Source organism: Scleropages formosus, chromosome 21, assembly GCF_900964775.1.
Source record: "Scleropages formosus chromosome 21, fSclFor1.1, whole genome shotgun sequence".
In the NCBI taxonomy this organism is placed as follows: domain Eukaryota; kingdom Metazoa; phylum Chordata; class Actinopteri; order Osteoglossiformes; family Osteoglossidae; genus Scleropages; species Scleropages formosus.
Window position 1 is genome coordinate 15,016,916 of NC_041826.1, and position 27,436 is coordinate 15,044,351.

The 27,436-nt window shown below is 43.7% G+C and overlaps 2 protein-coding genes across 7 annotated transcripts; both read left to right on the forward strand.

Annotated features, from left to right (window-relative positions):
• The first annotated feature begins 575 nt into the window (after nucleotides 1-575).
• On the forward strand, nucleotides 576-6,398 carry efcab10 (EF-hand calcium binding domain 10). The gene is made up of 4 exons (XM_018726145.2): nucleotides 576-1,101; nucleotides 2,337-2,501; nucleotides 2,586-2,676; nucleotides 5,636-6,398. Exons 1-4 carry the CDS (start codon nucleotides 999-1,001, stop codon nucleotides 5,679-5,681), a joined length of 405 nt encoding a protein of 134 aa, XP_018581661.1. The 5' UTR covers nucleotides 576-998; the 3' UTR covers nucleotides 5,682-6,398.
• Nucleotides 6,399-8,503: 2,105 nt separating this feature from the next.
• On the forward strand, nucleotides 8,504-25,366 carry LOC108918801 (zinc finger protein 800-like). Of its 6 annotated transcripts, none has more exons than XM_018726355.2 (7): nucleotides 8,504-9,455; nucleotides 13,710-13,794; nucleotides 14,268-14,409; nucleotides 20,068-20,163; nucleotides 20,250-20,393; nucleotides 20,747-23,072; nucleotides 24,495-25,366. In XM_018726355.2, coding segments are annotated over exons 2-7 (2,763 nt in total). In that variant the 5' UTR covers nucleotides 8,504-9,455; nucleotides 13,710-13,740; the 3' UTR covers nucleotides 24,496-25,366. The 6 variants fall into 6 exon arrangements, with proteins under 6 accessions (XP_018581871.1, XP_018581875.1, XP_018581872.1 ...); XM_018726359.1 differs by lacking the exon at nucleotides 8,504-9,455 and adding an exon at nucleotides 9,490-9,515; XM_018726356.1 differs by lacking the exon at nucleotides 8,504-9,455 and adding an exon at nucleotides 9,542-9,735.
• The last annotated feature ends 2,070 nt before the right edge of the window (nucleotides 25,367-27,436 follow it).

The following is a 27,436-nucleotide window of genomic DNA, read 5'->3' on the forward strand; positions in this document are numbered from 1 at the left end:
TAATTCAATTTTTTTTTTTTTTTTTTTTTGTAGAGCGCTTTTACGTAGTGACACAAGACTGGGATAATGTCAGAATAGCATGCACAGCCTTATTGGTAGGGTGATAGCTGGAAGGGAATTCCCACTGAAAACCTTAAGTTTGGCTTAGACACCTCCATGATCCATGGTCCATATTGTTTGAACAGGGTATTTCCCTCTGAAAGCCATTTGCATTTAACAGTAACTGAATTTGAATTTACCTTTGCTTCTCACATTTAATGGGGGCTATATATAGTCTACCAAAGTGTTGCCTAATTTTTCGCGACTTCCACGCCGCACTTTTTTTCTTAAGGTAATCAGCTCTCAATCTAAAGTTTGGCCTTTCCAGATAGTGCAAGTTGTTTCCCCCCCTTCCCCCCATCTAGAATGAAAAGAATGGGTTGGGTGCTTCTTGCTTCCTCTTGGGTTCATTTCGGCAGCGCTGTCCTCCCAAGATACTGCTGTCGCACTGCCCGTGGCTCCACTGATCCATCGAGACAAAATCCAGAAAAGTTGGGCTTCCGGTCACTTGGTGTAGACGACACGCCGTACGTATGATTTTGGATGGAGTCTCCGTGGGTCCGAGTTCCTCCGGCAGCTTTGTTTTTCTTGGCAGGTTCTCTCAGTACGGGCAATAGCGACATGCCATGTGTGGGGGCAAAGATGTTGAGTACTCAGCTGAGTTGTACATAAATTTGGCTGGGACACGTTACCCTTGATTGGCACGCGCCACTCCCATAACTCTGGTTCCTTCCGTGGGAGTCTTACAAATGCGGCAGTGGAATTAAGATCTGTTTCGGGATCAACACCGACAGCAGGCTTTTCAAGATTTCTTCCACCCCGGTACTTACTTAACGTGAACGAACAACACGAACCAGCGTCCTTTTCGCGCGCGGCAGCGGCGCGCTGGCGACAGGCGAGACGCGCGGTATCCTAGCAACCAGAGGAACGCGCAGTTCAGCGCCTGCGAAGGACGGAACATGGCGACCCCGCGCGAGAGAGAAGCCGCAGATTATCTGCAGAAGCACAAAATACCAGAGCTAATGCACAATTTGACGAGTATGCTGTTTTTCCACAGGCCGGGTGGGTTGCTCCTCGCTCTTCTTCCCACGTGCTGCGCTGTGGATGTGTCACCAGCGCCACTGCCGGAGTCCAGGTTCACAGTACAACTAGATTAACTGCATTCGATTCATATTAATCAAATGAGACTTACTTTATATATATATACACACACACATATGTTGAAATTAATAATACTTTAATGTAGAGCCGTGATTGTGCACGTGTTTCACTTTAGAAGCTCGCAAAGCAGAGCTCTGTTTTGCAGGGGTGTAACATCGTCGCGTGTTGACGGGGGGTTGATTGGTTGGGGGGGGGGGGGGGGTCAGAAACACAATCAGTACGACAGTGTTCAGATGGAATACTAGGCTTTCTAGAATTTTGCAGGACCCCCCCCCCCCCCCCCCCTCCCCTCCATTATTCGTACTAGTATGTTTAGTTTTCTGTTCTTAACTCTTATCTTATTTTTCATTTTCCCCTCCAAAATCTGGTGGCTTATTGTAACTGTTCATTACTTAGTTAGAACCCACAGATCATCACTTCAGGTTGTGACCGCTGTTAGCCAACTTCATTGCAGCTGTCATGCTCACAAGTTCTGCGCTTCTTTTTGGGATTTATCATCTTTGGACCTCTTTTACCCGAACTAATGCCACCCCCGGAATTCTGTTTATGCTGTTTGCTCTTTATTATAGTCTCGCTCGTTCAGCCCCCACGACCTGGTGGTTTTTCTGTTCTGGGCGGCACGGGGGCACAGCGCCTGGGTTGTGTGAGAGGACGTGGGTTCGATACCCGCTCAGTCTGTGTGGAGTTTGCATGTTCTCCCCGTGTCTATGTGGGTTTCCTCCCACAGTCCAAGGCATGCTTTTCAGGTTCCCCTATAGTGTGTGAGTGACAGACAGAGAGAGTGTGTTCCATTGATATATGAATCATGTGACTCACTGTAAGTGTTAATCACTGCGGTGAATAAGGTGTGTGGGCTGATAACACTACACAGAGTTCGTTGGAAGTCGCTTTGGAGAAAAGTGTCACCTAAATAAATAAATGTGAATGTGATCGGACACCCCGCTGATCCAGGAAATTTGAACGGAAATCTTGTATATTCCGATCCCTAATGCGGAGGCAGATGAAAGAAACTATACTTATGTGTGGGTAAAAAAGTTTTTCAAATGAGTCAGATTTGGCGGGATGTGACTCAACCCGTCAAATCTGATTCATCTGAGAACTGTTCGACTAGCATTTTACCTGTTTTGACCCCGCAGACCGACCCCTCGAGTTCCTAATAGCGCAGCTGGAGAAGCTGCAGGCGTCCAGAGCGGGCGCTGCGGAGACCCCCTGTCTCTTTGACCACTCCAACGTGGACGCCGTGTTCGGGATACTGGACCCCACGGGACAGGGACACATCACCCTGGTGCAGTACAAGGAGGGTGGGTCGCTAACCCTTTCATTGAAATCGCTCCAGTAGACCGTGCGGATGCTCCAACTCAGGCTTCTTGGCTCTTCCTGCGCAGCGCTCTCCACCTTGGGAATTACGGGCTTTGATGAGTTTCCCGAAGGCGCCGCCGCCGATCAGGTTTCTCTGGAGACTTTCAGGAGAGCGGCGTAAGTAGCTCTCGACACTCTTGTACATTTTTATTGATTGTTGTTACGTGAGTGTGTGTGTGTGTGTGTGTGTGTGAGTGTGAGGGGGTGGGTGGGCAGCAGGGTTGGCTTGTTTCAGCGAACACTGCGGTTACATTCAGTCAGTGCACTCGTCTGCAGTGATTCGGTAATGTAATTAAAATGAATAAAATCGTGTTACATGCGGGGGGTGCGGTGGCGCAGCGGGCTTGGTCGGGTGCCGCTCCCTGGCGGGCCTGGGGCTCGAGCACCGCCTAGGGTGCCAAGCGATGGAGTGGCGTCCCGTCCTGGGTGTGGAAGAACATGGCAGTGTTGTGGCTGGACGCTACCTGCGACAGAATTTGAAAGCGTTTTTTTCTCTAGTTTTTCTCGTTTGAGACTGGGAACTTATTTTAGTAACCTGCTGCTCTGAACTCTGCGTATGTGCTGAAACCAAACTTGGATGGTAACGAGTTATTATTTTTAGTAAAGTATAGGATTATGTATATAATATATATTTCTTAATTATATTATGCATTATATAATATTTATATTTATTATATATATTAGATATAAAATACTATACTTATAGTATAGTAATATAGTACTATATACTATATATATAATATAGTAAATTAATATTTACATCTGTTACTACGTGTCATTAAATTTCTGGAGAAACTAGTCTACTTTCCAGAAATATTCTTTGGATGGATGTTTTTACCTGGTTATTTTGTACTTTTAATTTTTTTGCATTTAATGTTTTAATTTTCTCATCAAAAACAAATCAGATCTCGCTTATTGTAAATGTCAGCAACCTCCTGTTGTTAGACTATGTCTGTCATACGTAGACTGACTCGCACACGAGATGTGCGTTAATATCACTTTGCATATCTCTTTTCAATGTGACCAACCAATAAGAGCGAAGTGTTGACCAACAAGAGCGAAGTGCTGACCAATCAGAAGGTAGTGCCGAGTTCCGCCCGCCTTAATTCACAACCTTCAAAAAATTAATAAGTGAATACTTTTTTTCGTATCGTGAGAGGAAATTTTCTGCGTGAAGCGGGTCTGAAATGTTTTTGAACCGAGTTATTTGGTCAGTCCTTAGCGTTTTATTAAATACCCGCTTGATCCATACCATGCCATGGTCCATGCTCCAATCATGTTTGAAAAAACTAAGTTATACTGATTAAAACCATAAGTAACATTTTTAAGGAGTCATTTTAAAGCACGTGTTACGGTTCTGAAATATTTTATTTAGCTTATAACTGCTACTGGAGAATTGCTACTAAATTTTAATTTTAGAGGCAAGTTCCAAGAAGCTGGCAAAGCTATGTCAATATTTATTTATATTAACTAGCAGGCAAATTAATGGACTTTAATATAGAAGAAGAATATTAATTCTTCTGTAATTAATATAGAAGAATCAAGTAAGGCAAAAAAAAATTAATTGGACATGCCCTCTAATTGATAGCCATTAACCACAACTGCACTACACAGAAGTAGTTGTCTATTGGATCTACAAATACATACTGGAATGTACATGATTGGAAAGGGTATGGTGGCTACAGCACACCTACACTTTACACAGGCCTTGAGCTCATTGTCTTCCAAAATGGTGTAATGCTCAGTTTGCATGAAATCCCATGTTCAGCCGAAATATATACAGTATTGTATGTAATACACACACACACATTTTCAGAACCGCTTGTCCCATACGGGGTCACGGGGAACCGGAACCTACCCGGTAACACAGGGCGTAAGGCCGGAGGGGGAAGGGACACACCCAGGACGGGACGCCAGTCCGTCGCAAGGCACCCCAAGCGGGACTCGAACCCCAGACCCACTGAAGAGCAGGACCGGGTCCAACCCACTGCGCCACTGCGCCCCCCTTGTATGTAATATACATGTATAAAATGTATAGTTGCTCTCCTCCTGTTGTGCAGCAGGTTTATTACTGAACTGTTCACTAACTGCATAACATGTTCTGTGTTCTTTCTGCCCGATGTCAATGTCAGCATTAGCAAATGGAATTTAGTTAAGATATCAAAGTTAGACAGCGTTTATCTAGCTGCAATAGACATGCATTGAAGCCAGTGCTTGTTACTGTATTTATATTTTCATTTACATGGTACGTTCCTCCAAAGTGGTTTGAAACAACAGTTCTTCTAGCTATTTACTCATTTATACAGCTGGATTTTTTTTTGCTGGAGCAATTCAGAGAAAGCAGTTCAAATCCTGTTCTTGCCAGTTTTAAATGACTTTTGATGAAGGTAACTATCCAGTTGGGGCAGCGGGAAACGTAGAATTGCATGCATTGCCTTGCAGTCAAGGATGCAAGTGTGAACCCCTTGTTTTACCTCGGTACCCTTGAACAAGGTATGTAACCTGTATTGCTTCAGTGGAAATCACCTGATTGTATACATGAATAAATGTAAATGGTTTAATGTACAAACTCAACACTGTAAGTTGCTTTGGACAAAGGTGTCAAATAAATAATAGTTAATATCTAGCATACTGTGGTTAATTTATTTGTTTTGTATCTATTTGATTAATTCAATGGATAATATCTAATTTTCTCAGAGCAGATTTATTGATAACGTGCATAAAAATGTATTTTTTCAATGAGTTAAAACTGCGCATCGAAGCCGTAAAACCAGATTCCAGTGGTTCAGAACACTGAAAGGCTTATTTTGAATCAAAGTGCTTAATACTTGAGTTGTTTTTGACCTGATGCTGTTTTGGCCAAGAACTTTTACAGGAGTGACTGTGTGATATGATAATAGCTCATTGTGTTGCACAAACCTACAGCCAACCCTACTCGTTCACTGATTGTTCACGAGACAATAGCTATAGGTGGACTTTGGCACTATGGTACCACGTAAATTGTAATTTAGTCTGATTATTATTTTTGAACATAGCCATCTTGCATTAAATACTGACACTTTTTTTTTTTTAACAGGAAAGAGGGATTACTGAGAAGTTCAGCAACATATAAATCTGCGTGATGCAGTACACTGGCTTACGAGTGATGTGAATGGGTGTTACAGATTTTTGAAGATGAAAACATGTTTGTAGTTTTTTAATTGCATCACCTTTACTTATGTATTTTATAAGAATTTGTGTTTTGTTGTAGAGCAAATGCAATCTGTATTTATGCTCCCAGCTGACAGATGTCAGCAAAAGGCACCTGAACAGAAAAGGGGTGTCGCACCACCTTAATTCAACTGGCTTTCCTGATTTTACATCTTGTGTCTATTGTGTCTGCTGTTATGAGCGTCTGTGATCAATAACAAGAATGTTTCACGTTTGGCAGATGAACTGACCAACAACTGGTATTGTACATGAGCTGGTGAAGGCAAGTTATTTTCATTTTCAGTCATTTTAAAGTAGTTGCAATTTTATCGTAGCTCGAAGTTAGTACAAATGTTAAAATGAAAAGTCTTACAAATTATTTTTTATTCCTCGTAGCTATGTAACAACCTAACTAGCAAATCAAGAGATATCGCTACTCTGCACCTTTTATTGATTGTAACTTGGAGTTTCCTACAAAATTAGCTGTGAACACAACTTCCACTCCCAATTGTGTTAATAAGGAGGACACTGAGGAGCCAGTATATTTCTTTTGTATGACTCTCTCTTTTAGATATTCTCAAGTTTTTCTTGTTGTGACAAAACTTCTGTAAATCTCAATTTTCCACAAAAAATAAAGACATTAAACGTCATACCCAAGTGAGTGCATGTTTTTCCCATCGCCAGTACTGTCACTGTTTTCTGTGTTTGGTGTTGACATTCACACGATTAGAAGTTTCTGGTGAATGTCTGACAGGTATTTACTCTGTTTGACCTTTAAGATAAGGTATCTTTTGTGCCAAGACAGGTCACAAAATGAAACTTATTGGTACAAAGATGCTGAGACCTTGATTGAGAGGTCAGTCAAAATGAGTTAATGGAAGAGGTGTTTTAAGTGTATACCTACCACATTGTCTCACTGTAAATTATTTTACAATTTTAATGTAGAGAAATTGACATCAAAAGGGGCATTTAAGAAGACATCTGTAGGAGGTAAAGTGGATATCTTGTAGGGTTCAGTGAACTGGTGAATTAGGCTCTGAATGGTGTATACATGGTACTGACTTTTATGCATTTCGGCTTAATTGATTCTTCACATAAGAGTTTACTTCCCAAGAATCAAGTAAGGCAAAAAAAAAAATCCTATTGTTAGATGGTAAAATTACCATTATTTTTAATGGGAAAAATATTGGTTTCTTGGTAAAAAAAAAAAAAAAAGCTACCTAAAACTAAAACACCAAAATCAAAGGTATTCTGATGCATGAAAAAAAAATTACATTTGTAACAAAATTTTTATTTGTAGCTTTTTCTGAGGTTATGTTTTCATTCATTTACCAGTTTATTACCAGTTTTGCAGTGTCCTTTCTGTTTTTATATTATAACATTCATTAAATTATAACAAGGGGGCTGCGGTGGTGCCGAGGGCTTGTCCGGGTCCCGCTCTCTGGTGGGTCTTGGGTTTGAGTCCTGCTTGGGGTGCCTTGTGATGAACTGGTGTTCCATCCTGGGTGTGTCCACTCCTCCTCCAGCCTTCCGCCCTGTGTTGCCGGGTTAGGCTCCGGTTCGCTGCGACCCCCGCTCGGGACAAGCGGTTTCAGACAGTGTGTGTGAATTTATAACACCAGTCAAAGAAGTAGTTACTGAGCTTTTCTCTGTTGCGGGAAAACCTTGTGCTATCATTGGAAGAAAGAATTGTCTTTCTGAAGTCTATTATAAATTGTTTCAATTTATATTTAATGTTATTTTAACCTATTCTTGGACAACCTGTGTTTTAACCTCTGAGGTTCTTATTTTCAAAGAAATGCTTCACTGTTGAGTGTTCAATTTTCTTTATGAATTAGAAATGCTAAACTATGAAAGGCCCTTTTTCTGCAGCAGGTGTGGAGCATTAGTCTACGTTTCTTTTTCGTAGGCACCATTATAATCATTTTAAACTGAGTTTTTGAACCCAGGACACTACTACAGCAGCCATCCATGGTGGCTGCCATGACTGTGGACCGAACAACAGTACAGCAAGTAAACTCACCAGAGGAAACACGCAGAAGCACTGAAAGAAAGTCTCTTACAAGTTTCTTTAAATTCCAATCTTTCTTGATAACCAGCTGTCCTTACACCTATTAACCCGACAGCCTAAAAGCTGCTTATCACTGCTGCTGCCCATGGACTGACTACTTCTCTCTAAAAAAATATTATTTGAAATAACACAACATGGTCAAGCGGCCTTCTTTTATTAACCCTTTTTACTGTTCACACTTTTTATGATTGCGTCGCTCCTTAAACTGTTTTGTACAAAGTAGCCCAAAGGCCAGAAACTATGCTGCACTGGGACAGAATAGTTCCTTTTAAAAACCCGGCACTGACTGAAAGCAAAGTGCAAAAGCAGCTGGTGTTCTTAAATATTAACTATTTCTTCCACCCATTCTGGATGTAAGACTGTAACAGGCATAAATGCTTTTATACTGAATAAGGCCATCAGCCGAAGTTTTTTTCTGTTAAACTGGACCTCAGTACATGTGGGTTCACTGTACACAAGGCTTTGTTTTTAGAATGTATTGTATTCATTTGTATTACAATTTTATTACAATGGACTGTTTCCTCTTTAGTTTCACGAAATCCACGCACTTCTCAACTTACAACAGAAAGTATTGCGCACAAGTCGAGATACACTTTTCATAAACAAGTCTTGAATAGTTTTAGTAATATATACTTCCCAGGGAACTCCAAAGATTGTAAAACTTGTAAAGAACCACTGAATTAGTGAATAAAGGGGTTCGAGCCTATGGTGACGATGTTATAAATTATACCACACTGAGGAAAAAACTCAGTGAAATTACATACCGAGATTGGGGAAAGGTGACTAGAAGTGCGAAGTGCAACGCTTTTAAAAAGTACCAAAATGTCGCAAATTCTACAACCTTCTTCACAAAGTACCCGGGGCTCCAGGTTCGAGTTCTCGTGACACTGTTCGGTGTTCCATCAAACTCAAAGTAGTGAAACACTGTTAGTTCTCATCACCTGCTTAAAAGTTGCATCTTAAAGTTTAACTTATGTTTAATATGATTTACTCCTCTGTTAATTATCTTAAGAAAACTTTCCACAAATTTTGACGGTACCCACCAAGAAAATATTTTCAGTATTTCGATATATATAATTGCCTGGTTGGAAAATAAATTTGTCAAAGAGATCCGGTGAGGTACCATCATCATCATGCGCGGGGCTCAACAAGGACAAAACAGTTAATTAGTTTTACGGGACTAATCAAACTGTCTCAACTTGCTATTCAGATTTTGTCAGTTTGTTTTAGAAAGTCGCTTAAAGATAATATTTCAGATGCTTGCCTTTACACACGAGCCCACTGCTATTTCCCTGAAAGTGTCACACAGGTCGTCACGCACGTCGATAGTAAAATAAAGGAGTATTTTGCGTCGTCACGTTTCACATGGTTTGGGCAGAGTGCGCGCGCGCGCGAGCGCGAGCGAGCACTCCGAGGCCGAAACGGCGCATCTCACGAGCGCGCAGCCACGGGACCGAGCAGACGGGGACGCGGAGGACAGCGCAGCCGCGGACTCCCACCGCTCTCGCACCTTTGCGCGGCAGCCCGAGCGCCGCTCCCGAGCCGACGACGGTGTCCCTCCTGGCGCGCTGGGCGCACAAAGAAGGCAGCGGCGCAGCGGACGATCTGCGCAGCGGGGACACAGCGAGCGACACAGGCGAGCCTCCCCTCTCGCGCCTTTCGCGCGTCTCCTTTTTCCTTGAGCACGCCACGCGGGGTAAGATCTGTGCGAAACGCACGCACGGGAAGCGCGCGTGAAAGTAAAATACGAGCCGCGCGGCGCGGCGTCTGAAAGAACCCGAGCGCTTCGCCGCGCGGCTTCCAGAACGTGGTTGTTTTTTTTTTTTTTGCAGAAAATGGCGTCACCGTCCTCTTTGGTCTGTCTGCACAAGGAGGGCGAACGCGGCGCTTCCCGGAGCTCTGACTGACCTCTCGGTGTACGTTTCACACACAGTCGCCGGCGCGCGTGCGTGTCCCCGGAGGTGCGCGGACACGACTTTATCCCGTTATCGCGCCGCTTTGTGTGGAAAAGAGCGCGGCGGACGGACGCGCCGAGCCGGAAGGTCCCAGGTGCTGTGCGCCGAGCTGCTGCTCGGAAACGCTTGGCCAGCAGCTGCGCTACCTACGGTCCCGACTCGGGCCACTTGAGGACTGTTTTCACCCTCCCGGGCTCTTCAGTTCCCCGGCTTTCGAGGGGTTTTTTGCTCGACGCGACATCTTTAACGCGCTGTGTATGTGGGCGAGTACGTGGAGACACGACGACGACGTCCTCGTTTCAAACTGGCTTCTAAACACTTTTACGCCGCACTCCCTTTCTTTCCACTCCGTCGAAAAAGAGGACCTTTCATGCTGCAAAAGTTACGTTCTGCACTGGGATTTCGTTTTGTAGAAGTTTGTTACGCCGGCATTACTGGTCCAAAATCGGCCCCGGGGCGTATTTTTTGAGTTGACTCTACCGTTGAGGAAGATCCTGCTGATAAATACAACATGGACACGAAAACCACGACCGCTTTTACGCTTCTCAACAGAGGTTCATAACGGGGAAATAATTTAAATGTTATTTGCTGAACGTCTACCCTACAAAGCCAACATTAAAATGTGATATTTGTAGCTGCGCAACCACTGCGTTTCGTTGCGCACCGTCGGTGGCTGTAAACATCCGCTGCTTTCCCCATCAGCTTCCCCGCTAAATGACTTTTTAGCTTTAGTTTTTGTTGGAGCGAGAATAAAAACATCCATTATTTGGTCTCTAAGCGCAGTTTCACGGCGCCAGTCGTGGGGCGCGTGCGTGCCGCGTCCTTGCTCTTCCTCGCGAGCAGACACGCGGCGGCCGCGCGCGCCTGCCGTCGCACACGCAACTTTTGAAAAGTTAGCCTTCCTCGGGATTCATGGTGGAGGATCTTTCGATCGAATATTTCATTCGGTGTAAAACTTAACACGCGGGCCGTTTTGACGATGCGCACTAATAGCCCCCTCTCGTGCGGAAGAGAGCTGGTAGTAACACTGTACAAACGCGATTACGTAATTAGTGTTTGCGCTAGATGATGTCGCACGAGACTCGTCGGCTGCGCGTTTGAACGCGAGCCGTTCGTCACCGACCAGTCTGGCGCTTCGGTCGCTAAATGGTTGGTCGGTCGTGTGGGACAACCTGACGAGACGCGCGCGTCCGTTGAGTCGTGGAGCTCAGTTGCGGGGAAGTGTGGTGAGTCGCTATTCGCTATCGGCATGATTAGACGGCGCGAGACGTGGAGCGCGCTGTGTAGATCAGCATCTTCGCCGGTACCGATTGGAAAATAGCTGCGAAATCCCGACTGCTGCTTCGGCCCGCAGTTCGCGTAACGAATTGAATCACGTTGAAGTTCCCGAAGAAAATAGTTACGAGCGGTGTGTATTTTTGGAGAGGTCACGTGGTTTCTCGGAGCACGTGCGTGACTCTTTTTAAACCCCCCACGCCGCAGCACGGACTTGGTAAATCTGGGCAAAGAAGCTGAACTCAGGTGTTGTGAGTGGACTGCATGCAGTGTGTCGGAAACATGGGAAATAAGCAGATTCACATAATCTGTCTGGATTATTACGTGATAACAAATTTCTTTCCGTTAGTTGTGGGAGGGGAGGGGGGAAATGGGGGATGGGCGATGCTTGAACTGCTTTTATTTAATTTTTAAGGAATTTGATGCTTTTTACTAGTAAAAAGCAGTTTTTAAAGAGACATTTTAGCGTACAGTTGAAATTTTGACTAACAGTACTTCCTTACAGGTGTTATGAGCAGCTACTGTTTTTGTATGTCTTCTGTGGAAGGGACGGCATGGGGGTTGGTGATTGAGTGCTGTTTGTCATTTAAAGACGGAGATGCCGGTTACTTGTGTCCAGACCTACTGCACCCACACAACTGCAGTCCATGTAAAGCTGCGCCGTTGCTTCCTAGGAGGAATTGCATAACTCGGAAGCCTCTCTGGAACCCTTATCCATTCTCTTAGTTTTTTCCTATCTCATACACTCCTGGTTCATGTAGTTAGTGATATGGCAATGAGTCCAGTCCCTGAATGACACGTGCTGGTAGTGGAAAAGTAAAAATACAGAAAGTCTTGCAATGTCTGAGATTGATTTAGAATTCACATAGAAAAACAACCCCCTTTGACCTGTGATCTCCAAAGATCAGAGGAAGGTATGAATAGCTGACACTGGTTCCAGGAGACCTACACTGTTGGATTAGTGCACAACAAAGCCAACAAGTGCTTACAAGGTAACGCTTGGTTCATTAGTCTATAATGAAATATGTTGCATCCAACGCAAACTCAGTTTAGGGATGGACTAGTCTACACACAGTTATTTAATAAAAGTTAAACAAGGCAGAAATAGTTTTAAGGTCAGAGCTGAGAAATTTAAAGAGGTAAGGTTTAGGAACACAGATCTGAGGAAGAATATGGCAAATGAGAGATGCTTAGACAAGAGATGGTCTTCAAAAGGCAACAGAGTCTTAAATAACAATAGCTAGTGTTGGGGGGGATATGAAGTCAGAATGGATTGTTATAGGTCAAATGAAATGTTTCCCTTCATTCAGTTCTGTATTCCCCCCAACAGACATGTACGATGTGCTTTCTTGCTACACTCCCTCTTGTGGCTTTCGCCGGTGTGGCTAATGTGAAAAGAGGGTTCGCTCTTGGAACTGAGGTGCTATGGAATTTACACTGGTGTCACCAGTACTTCATTGAAACTTGGACTGAAAGCAAGAGATTTACACACAACAGTATTGTTTTGATTTTAACGCTTCCCTTGTCCAACTGATTGAAGTGTTGCAATGATAAAGTGAGCTAAAGGTACATTTCCAGCATATTTAACATAGATTTGTCTCCTAGTGCTAACTGATCCAAGAATTATTATATACACTGTTACCTTGAGTGTAATTCTCACAAGTTGAGTTATAGAGAATATACATATATATATATAATATATAGAGAATGTATTTTATATATATATATATACATATATATATATATAGAACACCACAATAAGTGCTGTTATGAGTCCCAAAGAATGAACAAATTTGAATCTAAATGATCCAGAATATCACCTGATTCTATAGATGTAGACACACTTCAGTATTTAGCCCTGGTTTCACAACATGGCAAGATAGCACATGCAGTTAGGTCAAGTACCATAATATAGCCTGTTGCTCTTCTGCTATTTATGATGTGTGAGAAATTGCTATGAATATTGACAAACTGCGGTTAACGGCTGTATTTTTATAAGAACTCGAATGCATAATATAAACACAAGACGGAAACTTCCAGTTAGAGGAAGTTTGCATGTAGCCATGGGTACTGAAGAACTGTAAAATAGAACGATATGGTTTTGTTCATACTTTTAGCCCTTTTTATGTACTCTGGTGTCACAGAATTAAAGGTAATGATGCAATTTAAGGTACAATTTTCACTTGCTTGAAAAAGCATATTGTTCTAAGGTTATGTAGAGCTTTCGCATACAGTGAGATGAATAGTTTTATTGTTCTGGGTGCTACTTTTTCTATACATATATATATCCCCCCCCCCCCCCCCCCCCCCCCCAGAACACTGATTGAACCCCTGATCAGACACAGTAATTTCTCTGCTCAGAGAGGTGTATGTACTGTACATTTGTCAGATTTACTAATGGGGTCAGACAGTGCTGGTACTGAACAAACAAATCAGCTTGAGTTAATCTGAATCTGTATGTCATCATAATCATTATTGTTGACACATCATGGTTTTTATTTTAAACGAACCACCTGTGTACACTAATTATCCCCAACTAACAGTGAAAGCTCATGCTGTTGTTTTGCGGAATGCTCTCAAGGAGTGTTAGACTGTAACCAGTGGTACCCCTGTGATTTTTTTTTTTTTTTTTTTTTTTTTTTCCCCCCCCCCCCCTTCAGCTAAGCTAGTCTGGGACCAGCAAGGCTCAGCATGGAGGAAATGGACCTGGATTCAGCAAAGACGACTCGTCGGCCACGCAAGCAGGTAACGCAACACGCTCTCCTTGGATGTAGTCACTCGTATAGCAGTGTCATTTCAGGAACTGAGCAGGATGAATATTTTGATACCGGATTCACCAGTTTGTGCTGATTCTCCTTACCTCCTAGAAAAGTTGTTTAAAAGTGAGCCCCATGAGATGGAGTACAGATGGGACTGAACTGATGTGTGACTGTACTTCGGCAGTCTACTCCCATAGGCAGGAACTCTTCTGGAGTCCTGAGGACTTGCTTGATTGAGTGTCACGGGGTTGTAAACCTTGCGAGTCGTGAAGAGAAAATTTACTTTGCGCGTTTCTTGTTCAACTCTTGTATTTCAGTGTAACAACTGAAGTAATTCTGAAAGGATACACATCTGTGGTGTTGTTTTGGAAACTGATTGTTTACAGTAGGGTAGTGACTGACTTGGTAAGTTAAGCACCGGGGTTTGTGAATAAGCCCTTTCTTCTCTTTCCACTTTAGCATCCCAGGAAAGTGATCTTGGTGACCTCAGATGCCACACCCAGCTCACAGCAGAGCCCAACCAAAAACAAGTACTGCCAAACTGAGCAGCAACAACATGGGCCTGAGCCATCTGAGGTGTGGGCAGCCCCTAAACCTCCAGGTATTCCCTTTGACGGTGTATTCCTACACACTGGCTTCCCCGACATTTGCACTGATTTATTTCACACGCAACCCCGTATACAAAAGAGCGCTCGTCAGACTAAGAGCTTTGGATACAAATACATAATTGTCATAGAACAGGTCGTTTGACAGGCACATCATTTTCCTGGTACATATTGCATAACGCGCAGATAAGCGCAGCACATGTCGAACCAGTTAATGTACAGTGCTGCTTTAAGGTATGTGAACCTCTAGTGTCCTTAGTCTTCACAAAATAATTTAATGACAAGAAGTCTTCCTCATCTGACATAATAGGTGTGTAATGATCAATTCCATATGTTGCTTTAGAGGAAATCGTGTGTATAATAGAAAAACAGAAGCAGTGCGGGTGCAAAAATAAATGAACCCAGGTTGCATTGGTTAAACCAAGCAGGTAAGTAGAATCAGGTGTGTGAATCATAATCATCTATTTATTTTCTAAGTTTAAGATTTAGATTTTATAAGTGTATTTTAGTGTTTTGTGTAAGAATAATGACCATTCCTGTAGGGTTCATTACTTCCAAGCAGCACTGTAGCTTTCAGGAAAATAGGAGACAATTAATCCAAAGGAGATGGGTTCTGGGGGGCGCGGTGGTGCAGCGGGCTTGGCCGCATCCTGCTCTCCGGTGGGTCTGGGGTTCGAGCCTCGCTTGGGGTGCCTTGCGGCGGACTGGCATCCCGTCCTGGGTGTGTCCCCTCAGACTGTGTGTGTGTGTGTGTGTGTGTGTGTGTGGGGAACAAGCAAGTACCCAGAGAAAGGGTGCAGCATTCGCTGTGGTGTGGAGATGCATCAGGTCCTATAGGTGTCAGGTTGCTGAATCGTCGACGGTCTTGTACTCGATACAGGCAACTACTGGAAGCCAGTGGAAAGGTATAATTAGCGGATACATATGGCAGTGATTCGGCAGTCAAGCACAACTCCTGCACTAATGTTCAAGAATTTTGATGGCAGAGGCCAGAAGACAAGACAGGAAGGAGTTGAAGTAGCTCAGGTGAAATGATAGAGCATTGACAAAGAGCTAGGTAGAATGTGGTTTGAAACATGGGTGCATTCTACAACTGTAGAGGCAGTCTGCAAAATCAGGTTATGGCTTCATTGTGCTGGGAGGTACAGAAAATTGAATCGGCTGAAATGAGATGAGCAAGTTGTCTAGTTTGAAGGAGAGTAGAGAGACGGAGGATCTTAGTCTTTGAAAGCATGAGTTGTAGATGGTGATCAGTCATCTGGGCAGAGAGGCATGCTGCAATGCCAGAGGACATGTGAAAATCCGTGAGAGGAGAACTGAGGAAGAGCTATGTGTCGTCTGCGTAGCCGTGATACAGAAAAGCCACAAGAAGCAATGACGCAGCAGGAGGAAGTGGTCTAGGTGCAGAAGAGTAAGAGGATCAGCACCGCACCCTACGGGACGCTTCGGGGGTGACTAAAGAACAGGGGGAGCTCTGCACCACACGAACTGGGAAAATCTGTGTGATACATAAGACCAGTTCAGTGATGATGATGATGATTCAAAAGCAAGTTGTGAGGTAAAGAAGCTCCAGTGGTTGACCACGTCAAGTACAGTGAAACCCTGCCCTAAATGGGGTACAAAAATTAAATTGTGTAAAATGTGAGGTTGCCCTATTGTGATGTTAACGAAAACAATATTTTACATTTGGTCGTCTAAAAGCAAGGAGAACCACACAGCTTTTCTTCTTCTTTTCTACACCCTTTTAGACTCACTAATACCAAATCCTCTAGTCAGCTGAATTTGTTTTGCATTCTGTAATTGATCCAGAGCTTTCCATTTTTTTTTTTTAAAACAGTAAACAAATTGAGTCGTTTTATCCATGGTTATGTTCTGTATTAAGATTTTGTTTACATTATCACTATTTATTAAAAAAAAAAAAAAATTAATCCATAATAGTCACAAGGTGGATAATAATCACAAAGCGGTCACTTGTGGGTGGGCAGAGGAAGGGAGACGATCACCAGTTGTGTAATATCCAAACTCCTGTTTTCGTGGGGCTTCGCTGTACTGTAGAGAGGCAGAGAACCATGAGAAATGAGTAGAGGAAGGCGACTTTAGCAGACCAGACAGCTTCTGATCCATGAAGAGGGCAGTCTATGGAATGACCAAACTTGAATCCAGACCCCAATATACATCGCAGAGATCATTCTGGATGAAGAGTTGGTTGTGGTTAGTGGAGGGGAACCACTTGTGGAACTGAATAATCAAATTTTATGTTCCTGTTTTCACTCATTAGAGGTTGTAGTGACTAAAAATGTTATTGGACTACATCTCAAGAATTGCTGCTTTAAATTTTTCAGATGCATCTATAGTAGTATTGAATTAAAAGGTTTATTGAGGTTTTCATGGTGCTTAAGTTGAGAAGGGAACCTGAAGCAGATTAAGATGTTGAGAAGGGTGCTGGGCAGCCTGTTGATGTCAGCTTAACTCTCTTAACTGCTCTTTTCACTACTCTTCCAGTCTACTCTCATTCCCGCTATGTCACGCACACAATTTATTCCCACCAATATGTGTGTAACTCAGTGACCTTGTACTGTCAGATGTATTTGTCCTGTTTGCAGTTGATTTGCTTTGAGTTTGAGGCTGCGTCGAGGGAGGTTTCGCCATTGCTCAGTTTTGTCTAATGAACCGAAAGTTTGCCGTTTGTATTGTGTCTGGTTTTTAACACCCCTCCCCGGTTGGCCATTCTCTCTGCTGACCAAACCCTGTGTGGCTCAGGTTCCAAGGAACCAGCTAGTTGGTATCTCTCCAAGTTGCTTAATAGAGGCTGACACGCTTCACACAATTGTCGTCACATTTATTTATATAAGTTCATTTGTGCTGACGCCTTTTTCCAAAGCAACTTAGTGTTAAGTTACCTACAACTATTTATCAATTTATACTGCGGGATAATTTTACTGGAACAATTCAGGGTAATTACCTTGCTCAGTACTACTACAGTGGTAGATGAGATTCAAACCAGCAATCTTTGGATCCAAGAGCAGCAGCTCTAACCACTAGGTGGTCAACACAAAGGTAAGATGCGTGTTGCATACTCAGTATAATAGTAACTTAGCAATTGTCCCCTCTTTGTCATGATTCATGTAAATAGCAGTTGAAGGTTTTTGGGTGTGCATTGAAATTTGAATATATAAAATACACACACACACATTTGCTGAACCGCTCGTCCCATACGGGGTCACGGGGAACCGGAGCCTACCCGGCAACGCAGGGCGCAAGGCCGGAGGGGGAGGGGACACACCCAGGACGGGATGCCAGTTCATCGCAAGGCACCCCAAGCGGGACTTGAACCCCAGACCCACTGGAGAGCAGGACTGTGGTCCAACCCACTGCGCCCCCCTATAAAATACATATTATAGGTAGTGGCAACTAGTATCAAAGTGGTTAGAGCTGTTGCCTTTGGAAGCAAAGGTTGCAGATTTGAATCCCACTTCTGGCTGTAGTACCATTGAGGAAGATTCTTGCCCTAAATTGTTCCAGTAAAATTACCCAGCTGCACAAATGGGTAAATAACTGTAACCAGCCTGACATTGTAAGTTGCTTTGGAGAAAAGCATCAGCTAGGTGAATAAATGTAGATTACATTTTTCTTAACATACAACTGAAATTTCCTACAGTAAATTGGCAGAAGTATTAGATCATTTCAGTGATTTTGAATTATTTAATTATATTTATAATAGCATAATTTTGATTTTCCTTGGCAAATTACACACTCCCTTATTACATTCTTGTTTGTATTTTAAATGAATTTTCAGCACAGTAATCATGCATTTGATCATTATTACAGTACAGTCCTGACTTTCATTTAACAGATGGACCTCCTGAATTTTAGTATGGAGTGAAACTGACCTATTAAAGAAATGGAATGTGCAGGCCATTATTAGTATTTCACACTATTTTGGGCGTTAAGTAGTCACTTTATTTTTCAAATATCCAAATTTTTGTTTTAAATTTATTTACAGAATATAAACCAAATACATAAGCTATATAACCTCTAGTGTAATAATGTATATTAAAAATAGAACAATTTGAGTTAACTGAAAGTGTGGTAATATTATATGTGAATACTGTAAAGATTTTGCTGTTACCATAATGCACTTACGTCATGTAAACATTTAACCTATTTATTTAAAAACAATTTATTAAATGAGTAATTTAAGTAATTAAGAACAAGAGTGGGACGCAATCAGGGCAGTAGGGTGATTATTGTCCAGTCCCCCCCCATCTTTATTTATTTATTTTTTTTATACACTTACACATTTTCAGAACCACTCGTCCCATATGGGGTCGCGGGGAACCGGAGCCTATCCGGCAACTCAGGGCGTAAGGCCGGAGGGGGAGGGGACACGCCCAGGACGGGACGCCAGTCCATCGCAAGGCACCCCAAGCGGGACTCGAACCCCAGACCCACTGGAGAGCAGGACCTGGCCCAACCCACTGTGCCACCGCACCCCCTATTTTTTTATACACTTAACCCACTGTAATTCAATAACAATATTTTGGCTGGTCTGAATATCTGAGATGTCTTCAATAACAACGATTTGGCCGGTATTTGTATAAATCCATAAAAAACACCATTTTGAAAACTGCATTGGAACTTTTTTGAGGGAAGGCGCCGCAAAACTCGCTGTATCCCTATAATGTATATTTTGCATCCACTTTTCATGACTTGATCATTTTTTTCATGAAAGTGACATGAGACCAAACCTATTTAAAGTTAAACCGATGTGTGAAGTTGAATTCGTCTTAAAAGTTAAGAGATGCAAAAGCAATCTTGGAATGCCCGTTTCAAAGAGAGGATTGCTGGAGCTTGTGTGACAGGTTGAGTTTCTGTGGTATCAGAGAACCTCTCTGCTCATAGTTCCACTGAAAGTTTCTTAAGGCCACACACGAGTCAGATGTGCGCGGCATATGCCTGTGATCTTCATGACGTTTGTGCGTTTTCCTTCTCCTGGTTCACATGATGCAGCAGGTTGGGTTTGGTTGTCTGAAGTCTGCTAGATCGAGGACAAAGAAATTGCACATCACATTAAAGTTGGCGTCCAGGGGAGTTACAGGCGGTTTGATGTGCTGTTCCTCACTAGCTGTCTATTAACTTGTCACATTGTGTTGCCTGCATGCCCCTAAAACAGAAATGTATAAACGGAATATAAGGATGGATTTGAAATGGCCTCCCAGGCTTTACGGTCATATTTAATATTTCGATAGTTCCCTGAATGGTTGTTTTTTCCAGTGGTTTAAGTATTGTGATAACCCCATCCTGATTGAAAGGTTAAATATGTTAGTAATGGCTTACTAAATAACTTTTAGGGTAGATGTAATGTTTCTGTGATCTTGATTTCATTAAGGCAGTTTGGATAGTTATCATGAGTATGACCTTAAGGGTGTTTTTCATACCGATACTGGCACATCCGTTGAATAGTCATCTCTTCAGAGACTGATATTATGTCTCTTGTCAGAGGTTTTTAATATGTGGATCTTAAACCTGTCCTTCATGCTTCTTTTTTAAATGTGTCCAGCTTCTGTTTACTTTATGTACAATTTGGATCGGGATGCTAAAGTACATTTGTTGTGGGTGTCGGCAATGATTTGTTTCCCTGTTTGTATTTTAAGTGGACGTCATGGAGCCTGGGGACCCTCCCCTACTCCAGAAGCAGCTGCATACCTCCAAATCTGGGATTCAGCAGATCATTGAATGCTTCCGCTCTGGTATGCGAGTTGTACCTTTTGGACTTAATTGTGCATTTGCTGCTTGGCTTATGCCTAAATTTGTACACCTTCGTTTGCCCGTGCAGGCACTGCAGAGCTCAAGCGCATCCTACTGAAGGAGGTTGACACCATCTTTGAATGCAGACAGTGTCGTAGCCTCTTCCGTGGCTTACCCAACTTAGTGACACACAAGGAGTTCTACTGTTTTACCAGGCCAAATGAGACTGATGGTTAGTGGAATTCTTGTCTGTGTGATGCATTTCCCCGATCTTCCTTTTCTGTAGTCTTCTTGTGCTCTCCCCTCTTATCTTACTCAAGGGACAGCTGCTAGTATAGTGGTTAGCGCTGCTTCCTTTGGACCCAAAGGTTGCAGGTTTGATCTCTGGCTGTTGTACCCTTGAGCAAGGTACTTACCTTAAATTGCTCCAGTAAAAATAACCCAGCTGTACAAATGGGTAAATAACTGTAGGTAAACTAACATTGTAAGTTGCTCTGGAGAAAAGTGTCAGCTAAATGAACAAATGTCTTTGTGAATTCTTTAGTTTCTAGTCATATGGACTAGTCTTTATTGTTCTCCCTGCAGATACCTGTCCAGAGAAACAGTGCCAGGCTGTAAATGAGCTTCTAAAGGCCATATACCCACAAACAGATATGACAGGTTATACAGTCCAACTGGAACCTATAGAAGGAAATCAGAATGCTGTTTTCCAGACTTTAACTACAGAGCACAACCAGAATCAACATGCAGAGCAGAACTCTTCAAAACAAGAGCCTGCAACTGGACCAGTCTCAGTGATCTCGGGTTCTGTGGAACAGGTTGCAGAAGAAAATTTGGAACAGTCAGGTGATTCAGTGGCTGTGGCAGAACTTGGCCAAGAAACATTTGTGAACCCCAAAGGCCAAGAGCCCAAACGCAAAAAGCCTATCCAGGAGACACTTGCTGGGCCCAAAGGCAAAAGGCCTATCCGGGAAACACTTGCTGGACCAAAAGGCAAAAAGCCTACTCAGGAGACACATGTTGATCCCACAAACCTAAAGCCTAGCCAGGAGGCATGTGTTGAACCCACAGGTAAACAGCCCAACTTGGAAGCACGTGTTGAACCCACAGGTAAAAAGCCCAACCTGGAAGCACGTGTTGAACCCACAGGTAAAAGGCCCAACCTGGAAGCACGTGTTGAACCCACAGGTAAAAAGCCCAACCTGGAAGCACGTGTTGAACCCACAGGCCAAAAGCCTAGCTATGAAACATGTGTTGAACCCAAAAGCAAGTGTAAAACTAAACGGTCAAAACCAGCACCCTCCTCTGATGAAGAAGAAGAATGCAATAAAGAGGGCACAACTAGCAAAGAAGAAAAAGTGAGAATCTCCTGCTGCTTGTGTGGGAAGGAATTTAGCACTCGACGTAGTGTGGGACACCACTGCCTCAAGGTTCACAAAAAGAACATTGAGGAGTTGAGGAAATGCACTGAAACGCACACTGTACCAGTCAGTCTGGTGTCCATTGTTCAAAATCAGTCATGTGGTCCCTTGGATACTGTGGGTTATGACTGCTCCGTGTGCAACAAATCATTCACCACTGAGGTTGGTATGCGGCGTCATTTTGACAAGGAGCACCACAGTCTGCCTCAGGATGCTGCAAATAAACCTACGGAGATGGTGTCTCTGAAGGGTCGACCCTCTCTCCCTGCTGTCCCGGAGGCAGAAAAAAGCCAGTCAGCAGGCATGTGCTGCTTATGCAGAAGAAGCTACAAGACGGACATGGTTCTGGTAAAACATATGCATGCCTACCACAAGATCGCTCCGGCTAAGTGTTGGGACATCACATCTAAGCCTCACCAGTCAGACTTGCTGATGTCCATGTCCCCTTTTCTCTCTGGTCAACAAAATGCTCTTCCCCAGGCAGATAAAAGCCTGTCGGCACACACGTGCTTACTGTGCAAGAGAAACATCAAGTCTAAGATGATTCTGATAAGACACATGCGTGTTTTCCACAAGATCCACATGATTAAGGGTGGGGATGTCGCCACAAAGCCTGGGAAGTTAATCTTACGGAAGACCACGTCTGCTACATCCAGTCAACAAGATTCTTGTCCTCAGGCTGAAAACAGGAGGTGCTCCATGTGCAAGAGGACCTTCAAAACAGAGTGGGTTTTGAGCAGACACATGCGTGTCTTCCACAAGATCAACGCCGTTAAAAAGAGATCCTCGCTGTCTCAACGAGCCTCCAATGCCAAAACTAATTTGGGGGAGGTAGAGGACCCCACAGACGCAGCGAAAGATGGCGCAAGAGAGGTGGCGAGGGAAAACAAGGTCAGGCAGCAGAACAGTAGCTCTAAGCTCCACAAGTCCAAGCTGGAGCTGGTGTTTGACCTTGAGCAGCACTACTGCAAGCTGTGCAAGCGTCAGTTCTCTTCGAGGGCAAACCTGAACAAACACATTGGCCTGCACTTGGATGGCAACAACCTTTTCATCAAGTTCTTTCCCTGCCCCCAGTGTAGCTACGAGACGCGGCGCAAACGAGATGTTCTGCGCCACTTGAGTGTGGTTCACAAGAAGCCTTCGCACTACCTGGAAAAGGTCACCGCCAGATTAGACAGCCAGGTAATAAAGAAGCCAGCCAGTGTGGTCCTCAAGTTGAGCAAGAAACGCGCAGCAAAGCAGGTTGCCGCTACCAGCGTAACGAGATCTGGGGCCCTTGCCACTCGAAAGCGTGAAGTCATCACAAGGTCCAGCTCCACCTTGGAAGCAACCAAGGTCAGAGTTACCAAGGATTTGTCCCTCTACACGTGTGATTTATGTGGGCGGGCCTTTGCCAGAAAGAGTCACCTACAGTCCCATAGGAGGAGCCACAGGGCCCCCTCCCTTCAGGAACAATCGGGCCGGAGGACTCGATCCAAGGCTGACCTTTGGTAAGTCTACTTTCTTAACAGAACTTGTGTGAGGTGTGTCCTGTGTTCTGCAGGTTTCAGTACAGGAATTAAGATGATGTGATATGGAAAAAACGGAGAAACTATTGAGACCAACATTTACAACATTAATGTAAAGAGAGGGGTAAGGGGGTATGTTACATTCCTTGGTTTTGGTTGTTCTCACTTTTCCAAGTTTCCATTTTTGAAACAAATGGATGTGACAGTCACGTGGACTGAGAAACGATTTTGTTTGCTGTGTTTGTAGATTTACATTTTGTGATGACCACAGAGAAATCAGAAGTGCAGATTTCATCCTGTGTGGTCCATGTTGATTTTAGCTTTTTTTTTTTTTTGTTTTTGCTTTTGTATCCTTTATCTCAACTGGCACTTAAAGGAGTATCAGAGATATCAAACATTGTAATTTTTTTTTCCTGATTGGGGGGGGGGGACTTTCCCAGAAATGTGCGGCGGTGGAGCTGGCAGGGGACAACTTTGACATGGTCATTGATGGAGAATCACAAACTGGCTTCATGACAGTGCTCTTTGTTTCCTCAGTTAATTACAGAAATTAACAAAGAAATGAATTTGACACCCATTTGAAACAAGGGCCCTAGATGTGTTAATAGTGTTATTAACAATAAAAGTAAACAGTAAGAGACAGTATAGTACATCTGTGGAGCTCAGATATACGCTGGCTGCTGAACTGCAGAAAACAGTTGAGACTGAGTCTGTCCTTAATTAATTTTGTTTGCAACTCCAAAGTCACTTTTGCTGCTGAGTCATAATCAGTACAGAAGTTCCTCAAGGTATTTCCTAGTTAGGTTATTTTAATATTTCATACTTCAAAATTTTACATCTATTTGATGCTTTTCTTCAAAGAAATTTTACAATGGTTTACCCATTTATACGGCAGAGTAAATGTACCGGATCGATTTAGGGAAAATACCTCATTCAAAGGTACTACTGCCAGAGGTGGCATTCAAACCCGGGTCATTTAAGTGCAAAGCAGTAACCATATACACATTACCCAATTTAAACACAATGTCTCCCCAAAAGCCTCTTCGTTGCTTGTTAGGGTGCAGCTGATTCCACAAACGTGTGGTGTTCGTCATCTTGATACTTGTCACCGCTCATGAACAGCAGACATGAGCTATGAAGGCTGTGCGTTGAGTTGAGTTAATCCTGTCCTTTACAGTGTCTTACTGTGTTTTAACTATTGGGCTGCAAGGTGAAAAGGGGAGGGGGGGAAGCACTTAAATAAACCAGTAAACTCCGTACGCCAGCTCCATGCTCGAGATGTAAGGAACGGACTCGTAGGGGTCTTTGTGTTACAGAACATTTGAGAAAACTGCGGTAAAGGCAGCCCTTTACAGACTGGAGCGCAGTTGAACATCTGCTGGTGTTGTCTTTCCCATTTCTCAGATGTCCCTGGCAGACGCTCTTGACCTCTTAATCACATGAAGTGGACAAGAAGAGGGAGAACCACTGAAAAGGAAGAAATGAGCTGAACTGGAAGAAAAGACCAGAAGGAATGAGAGAAAAGATACAGAGGAAGGACTTCGCAAATTTGTGCTCTTAATGTTCTTGGGAGGAGGGAGCGGGCTTGCTGATGAAGTAGGGAAACGGTGCATATTCAGAAACCAACTGTTTTTGCACTGCCCCTCTGGAGCTCTCAACACATTTTCTCCAAAACATTGCGGACAATAACCAGTGTGATGGTCCTCCAGCAGCGAATGTATTGTAAATGTTTTTAAACAATTTCTTTATAACCATTTATTTTGAAATGTAAGTGGAATTGTGTGTACAGGTGCACATATGGATCGATTTAGTTCCTGCGTCACTTCCGTGTTTTTGAATTAATAGGCTTTTGTTAAAGGGCATGAAAATATAAGCATTGGAAATAGGCTTAAATATGCAGTGTTCTGGATTTTTTTTAAACTCTTAACTTCATATCATAAATCAGATGACAAATTTCTAGCCAGATGCCGATCCTTGGAGACTGATTTAATTGTAAAGAACATGTAAAGCAGACTGTAGCCATTGTGGTGTTTCACCGAAGTACTGCAAAATGTACTTTGTTATGGTTGAAAAGGAATGTATTTTATGCTTGATGAATACACCTTATTCATGAATTAACTTTGAGTCTCCCAGCACTTTTTATATTTTCAAAGCTAGAATTGCTTACAATGCCTGAAAAGTTTTATCTCAAGGATTATTAGAAACAGCTGCCTATTCAACTATTCCAAAGGGGATTAGACATTAGCCTTCACATAACATTCACAGGAACTGAACCAAACCACCCCTCCCTTTATTCTTCATAATGTAACGGGTGTTGAAATCTAAAATAGCTTATGAAGAATGCAGAGCAGAATCCTTCTCTATCTAAACTTTGTTGGGAAAGGGTTTTTCCTGGACACTACAGATGACTACCTGGTTTTACTCACAGATTACAGGTCAGTTATGGTCAGTCTGCTTTAATTAACTTGATTTTAGTTGTTACATTAACGTTGTATCAGATTTCTGTCAACTAGCAGTGTATATGAATGTCAGACCTTTTCAGATACAAAATGTTTAAACCTCTTGCGGTTGAACTACTGTGTTACACTTCTTGTTCTGTTTTGGCACGTGTACTGAATCCCCCCCCCCCGCAAACATAATGGAGATGAAATACCTGGACAGTAACTTAAATTTATTAGTTCACAGCAAACTGATGGAACGGCCGGAGGTGCGATGTCAAACACTGACCAGTAGATGGCGACAGTGCGCTGTCCACGGGAGCGCTCCGCAGTCCGCGCTGAGCTCCACGGGGAGGATTTCACCGAACTCCAGAGAACTGTGTGCAGTGCTTCCCTCCCCTCTTCCGCAGATTGTACATTTTAAACAGTTCGTTTGCACCAAGGACGGAATATTTATAGTGAGCTTTTGAAATGTAAAACCTTTATATCAACATCAGTCTTATGTAAATGAAATGCAAGCTGCACTTACAAGTGTGGTAATTGTTGGCACGTTCTCGGTCAACGGCACTAGCACTTCGTCCTGCTGCAGGATCCCGGTGGTCCGGAGCCTGTCCCGGAAGTACGGGACGCAAGGCAGGGTGCGGTGCACCGTGGACGGGACACCAGTCCATCGCAGGGCTTCACACTTGCCGCAAAAACTTGTCAGGGTGTGGTGTGGGAGGCAGATACCAGGAAGAACGCTGAAATACGGGCTGTGATACATGTTAAAGGCGGCACGGTGTCTCAGCGCCTGGGTGATGCGAGAGAACTTGGGTTCGATCTCCTGCTCAGTCTGTGTGGAGTTTGTACGTTCTCGTGTCTGCGTGGGTTTCCTCCGGGTGCTCCGGTTTCCTACCACAGTCCAGAGATATGCTGTTCAGGTTTCCCCACAGTGTGTGAGTGACGGAGAGAGTGTGTTGCACTGATGTATGCATGGATGAGTGACCCAGTGTAAGTAGTGTCTCTAGCAGTGTAAGTCACCTTGGTGAATAAGGTGTGTGGGCTGATAACGCTACATAGTATCCATTGTAAGTCGCTTTCTTTGGAGAAAAGCGTCTGCTAAGTGGAAAAAATGTAAAGGCACAGGAATGTTGCAATTATGGAACGGCACGGTTCATTTACCCCAGTACAATGACAATGAGTGCAGTGACGAAGGGCCAGTTAGTCGCACTTAATGACGCGTTTTCTCCTTCCACACCGTCGCCAACTTCTAAGCGTCCACATTAATTAAACTGTTTCGCATATAATTGGTTTTGATCGCCTCCTGCTGACAACATGTGGCTCGTTTTAGTAACAAAGGAGCATCTCACTTTTATTGGGCTTCGTTTACCCACCTCCTTTGTCCCAGGTGACTTACAGCGTTAGACTGTCAACTTTATCCTGATTAGCATATTTATACAGTAGCGTGGTCTGGGTGATCAAGCTTGTTCAAAGGTGCTAGAGACTCGGTATGAGCGGGATTCGAACCATCAACCTTCAGCTGCGCCCCTGCCGCCCCCTTGTCATGTACGAAGTACTCAGTGATACGTGTTCGCGCTTCTCAGCGTGAACGAGCCTCCTCAGGCCGAGGGCTCGCGCGGCGGAACCGGGGGGAGAGGGGTGGGGGACCAATCAGGGCCGGTGGGAGTTTCTCCGCCGTTCGCTCGGACGAGACGCGCGCGCGCGCCTCGTTGCTCTCGCGCTGCGCTGTCCCTTTCAGCACCGCGAGACGGACGCCTCGCGCAGCTCCGGAGCGGCGCGGCGACGGCGCGAGGGAGGACCGCGCGCGAGCCAACGCACGGAAGGCAGGTAGACGTCTCTCTTCGGTGTTGACTGTGTTTGCGTGTGTGTTTCTGCGTGTTTTGTCCAGTGTCTTTTAGTGTGCTCCCG

Bases quoted from the DNA above. Each gene is read 5' to 3' on its own strand.
- efcab10 (XM_018726145.2), top strand. From the start codon at position 999: ATGGCGACCCCGCGCGAGAGAGAAGCCGCAGATTATCTGCAGAAGCAC. The intron at 1,102-2,336 runs GTGGGTTGCTCC...TTGACCCCGCAG, and splicing joins GCTGTTTTTCCACAGGCCGG to ACCGACCCCTCGAGTTCCTA. The intron at 2,677-5,635 runs GTAAGTAGCTCT...TTTTTTTAACAG, and splicing joins GAGACTTTCAGGAGAGCGGC to GAAAGAGGGATTACTGAGAA.
- LOC108918801 (XM_018726355.2), top strand. From the start codon at position 13,741: ATGGAGGAAATGGACCTGGATTCAGCAAAGACGACTCGTCGGCCACGC. The intron at 13,795-14,267 runs GTAACGCAACAC...TTTCCACTTTAG, and splicing joins CTCGTCGGCCACGCAAGCAG to CATCCCAGGAAAGTGATCTT. The intron at 20,394-20,746 runs GTTAGTGGAATT...TTCTCCCTGCAG, and splicing joins CAGGCCAAATGAGACTGATG to ATACCTGTCCAGAGAAACAG.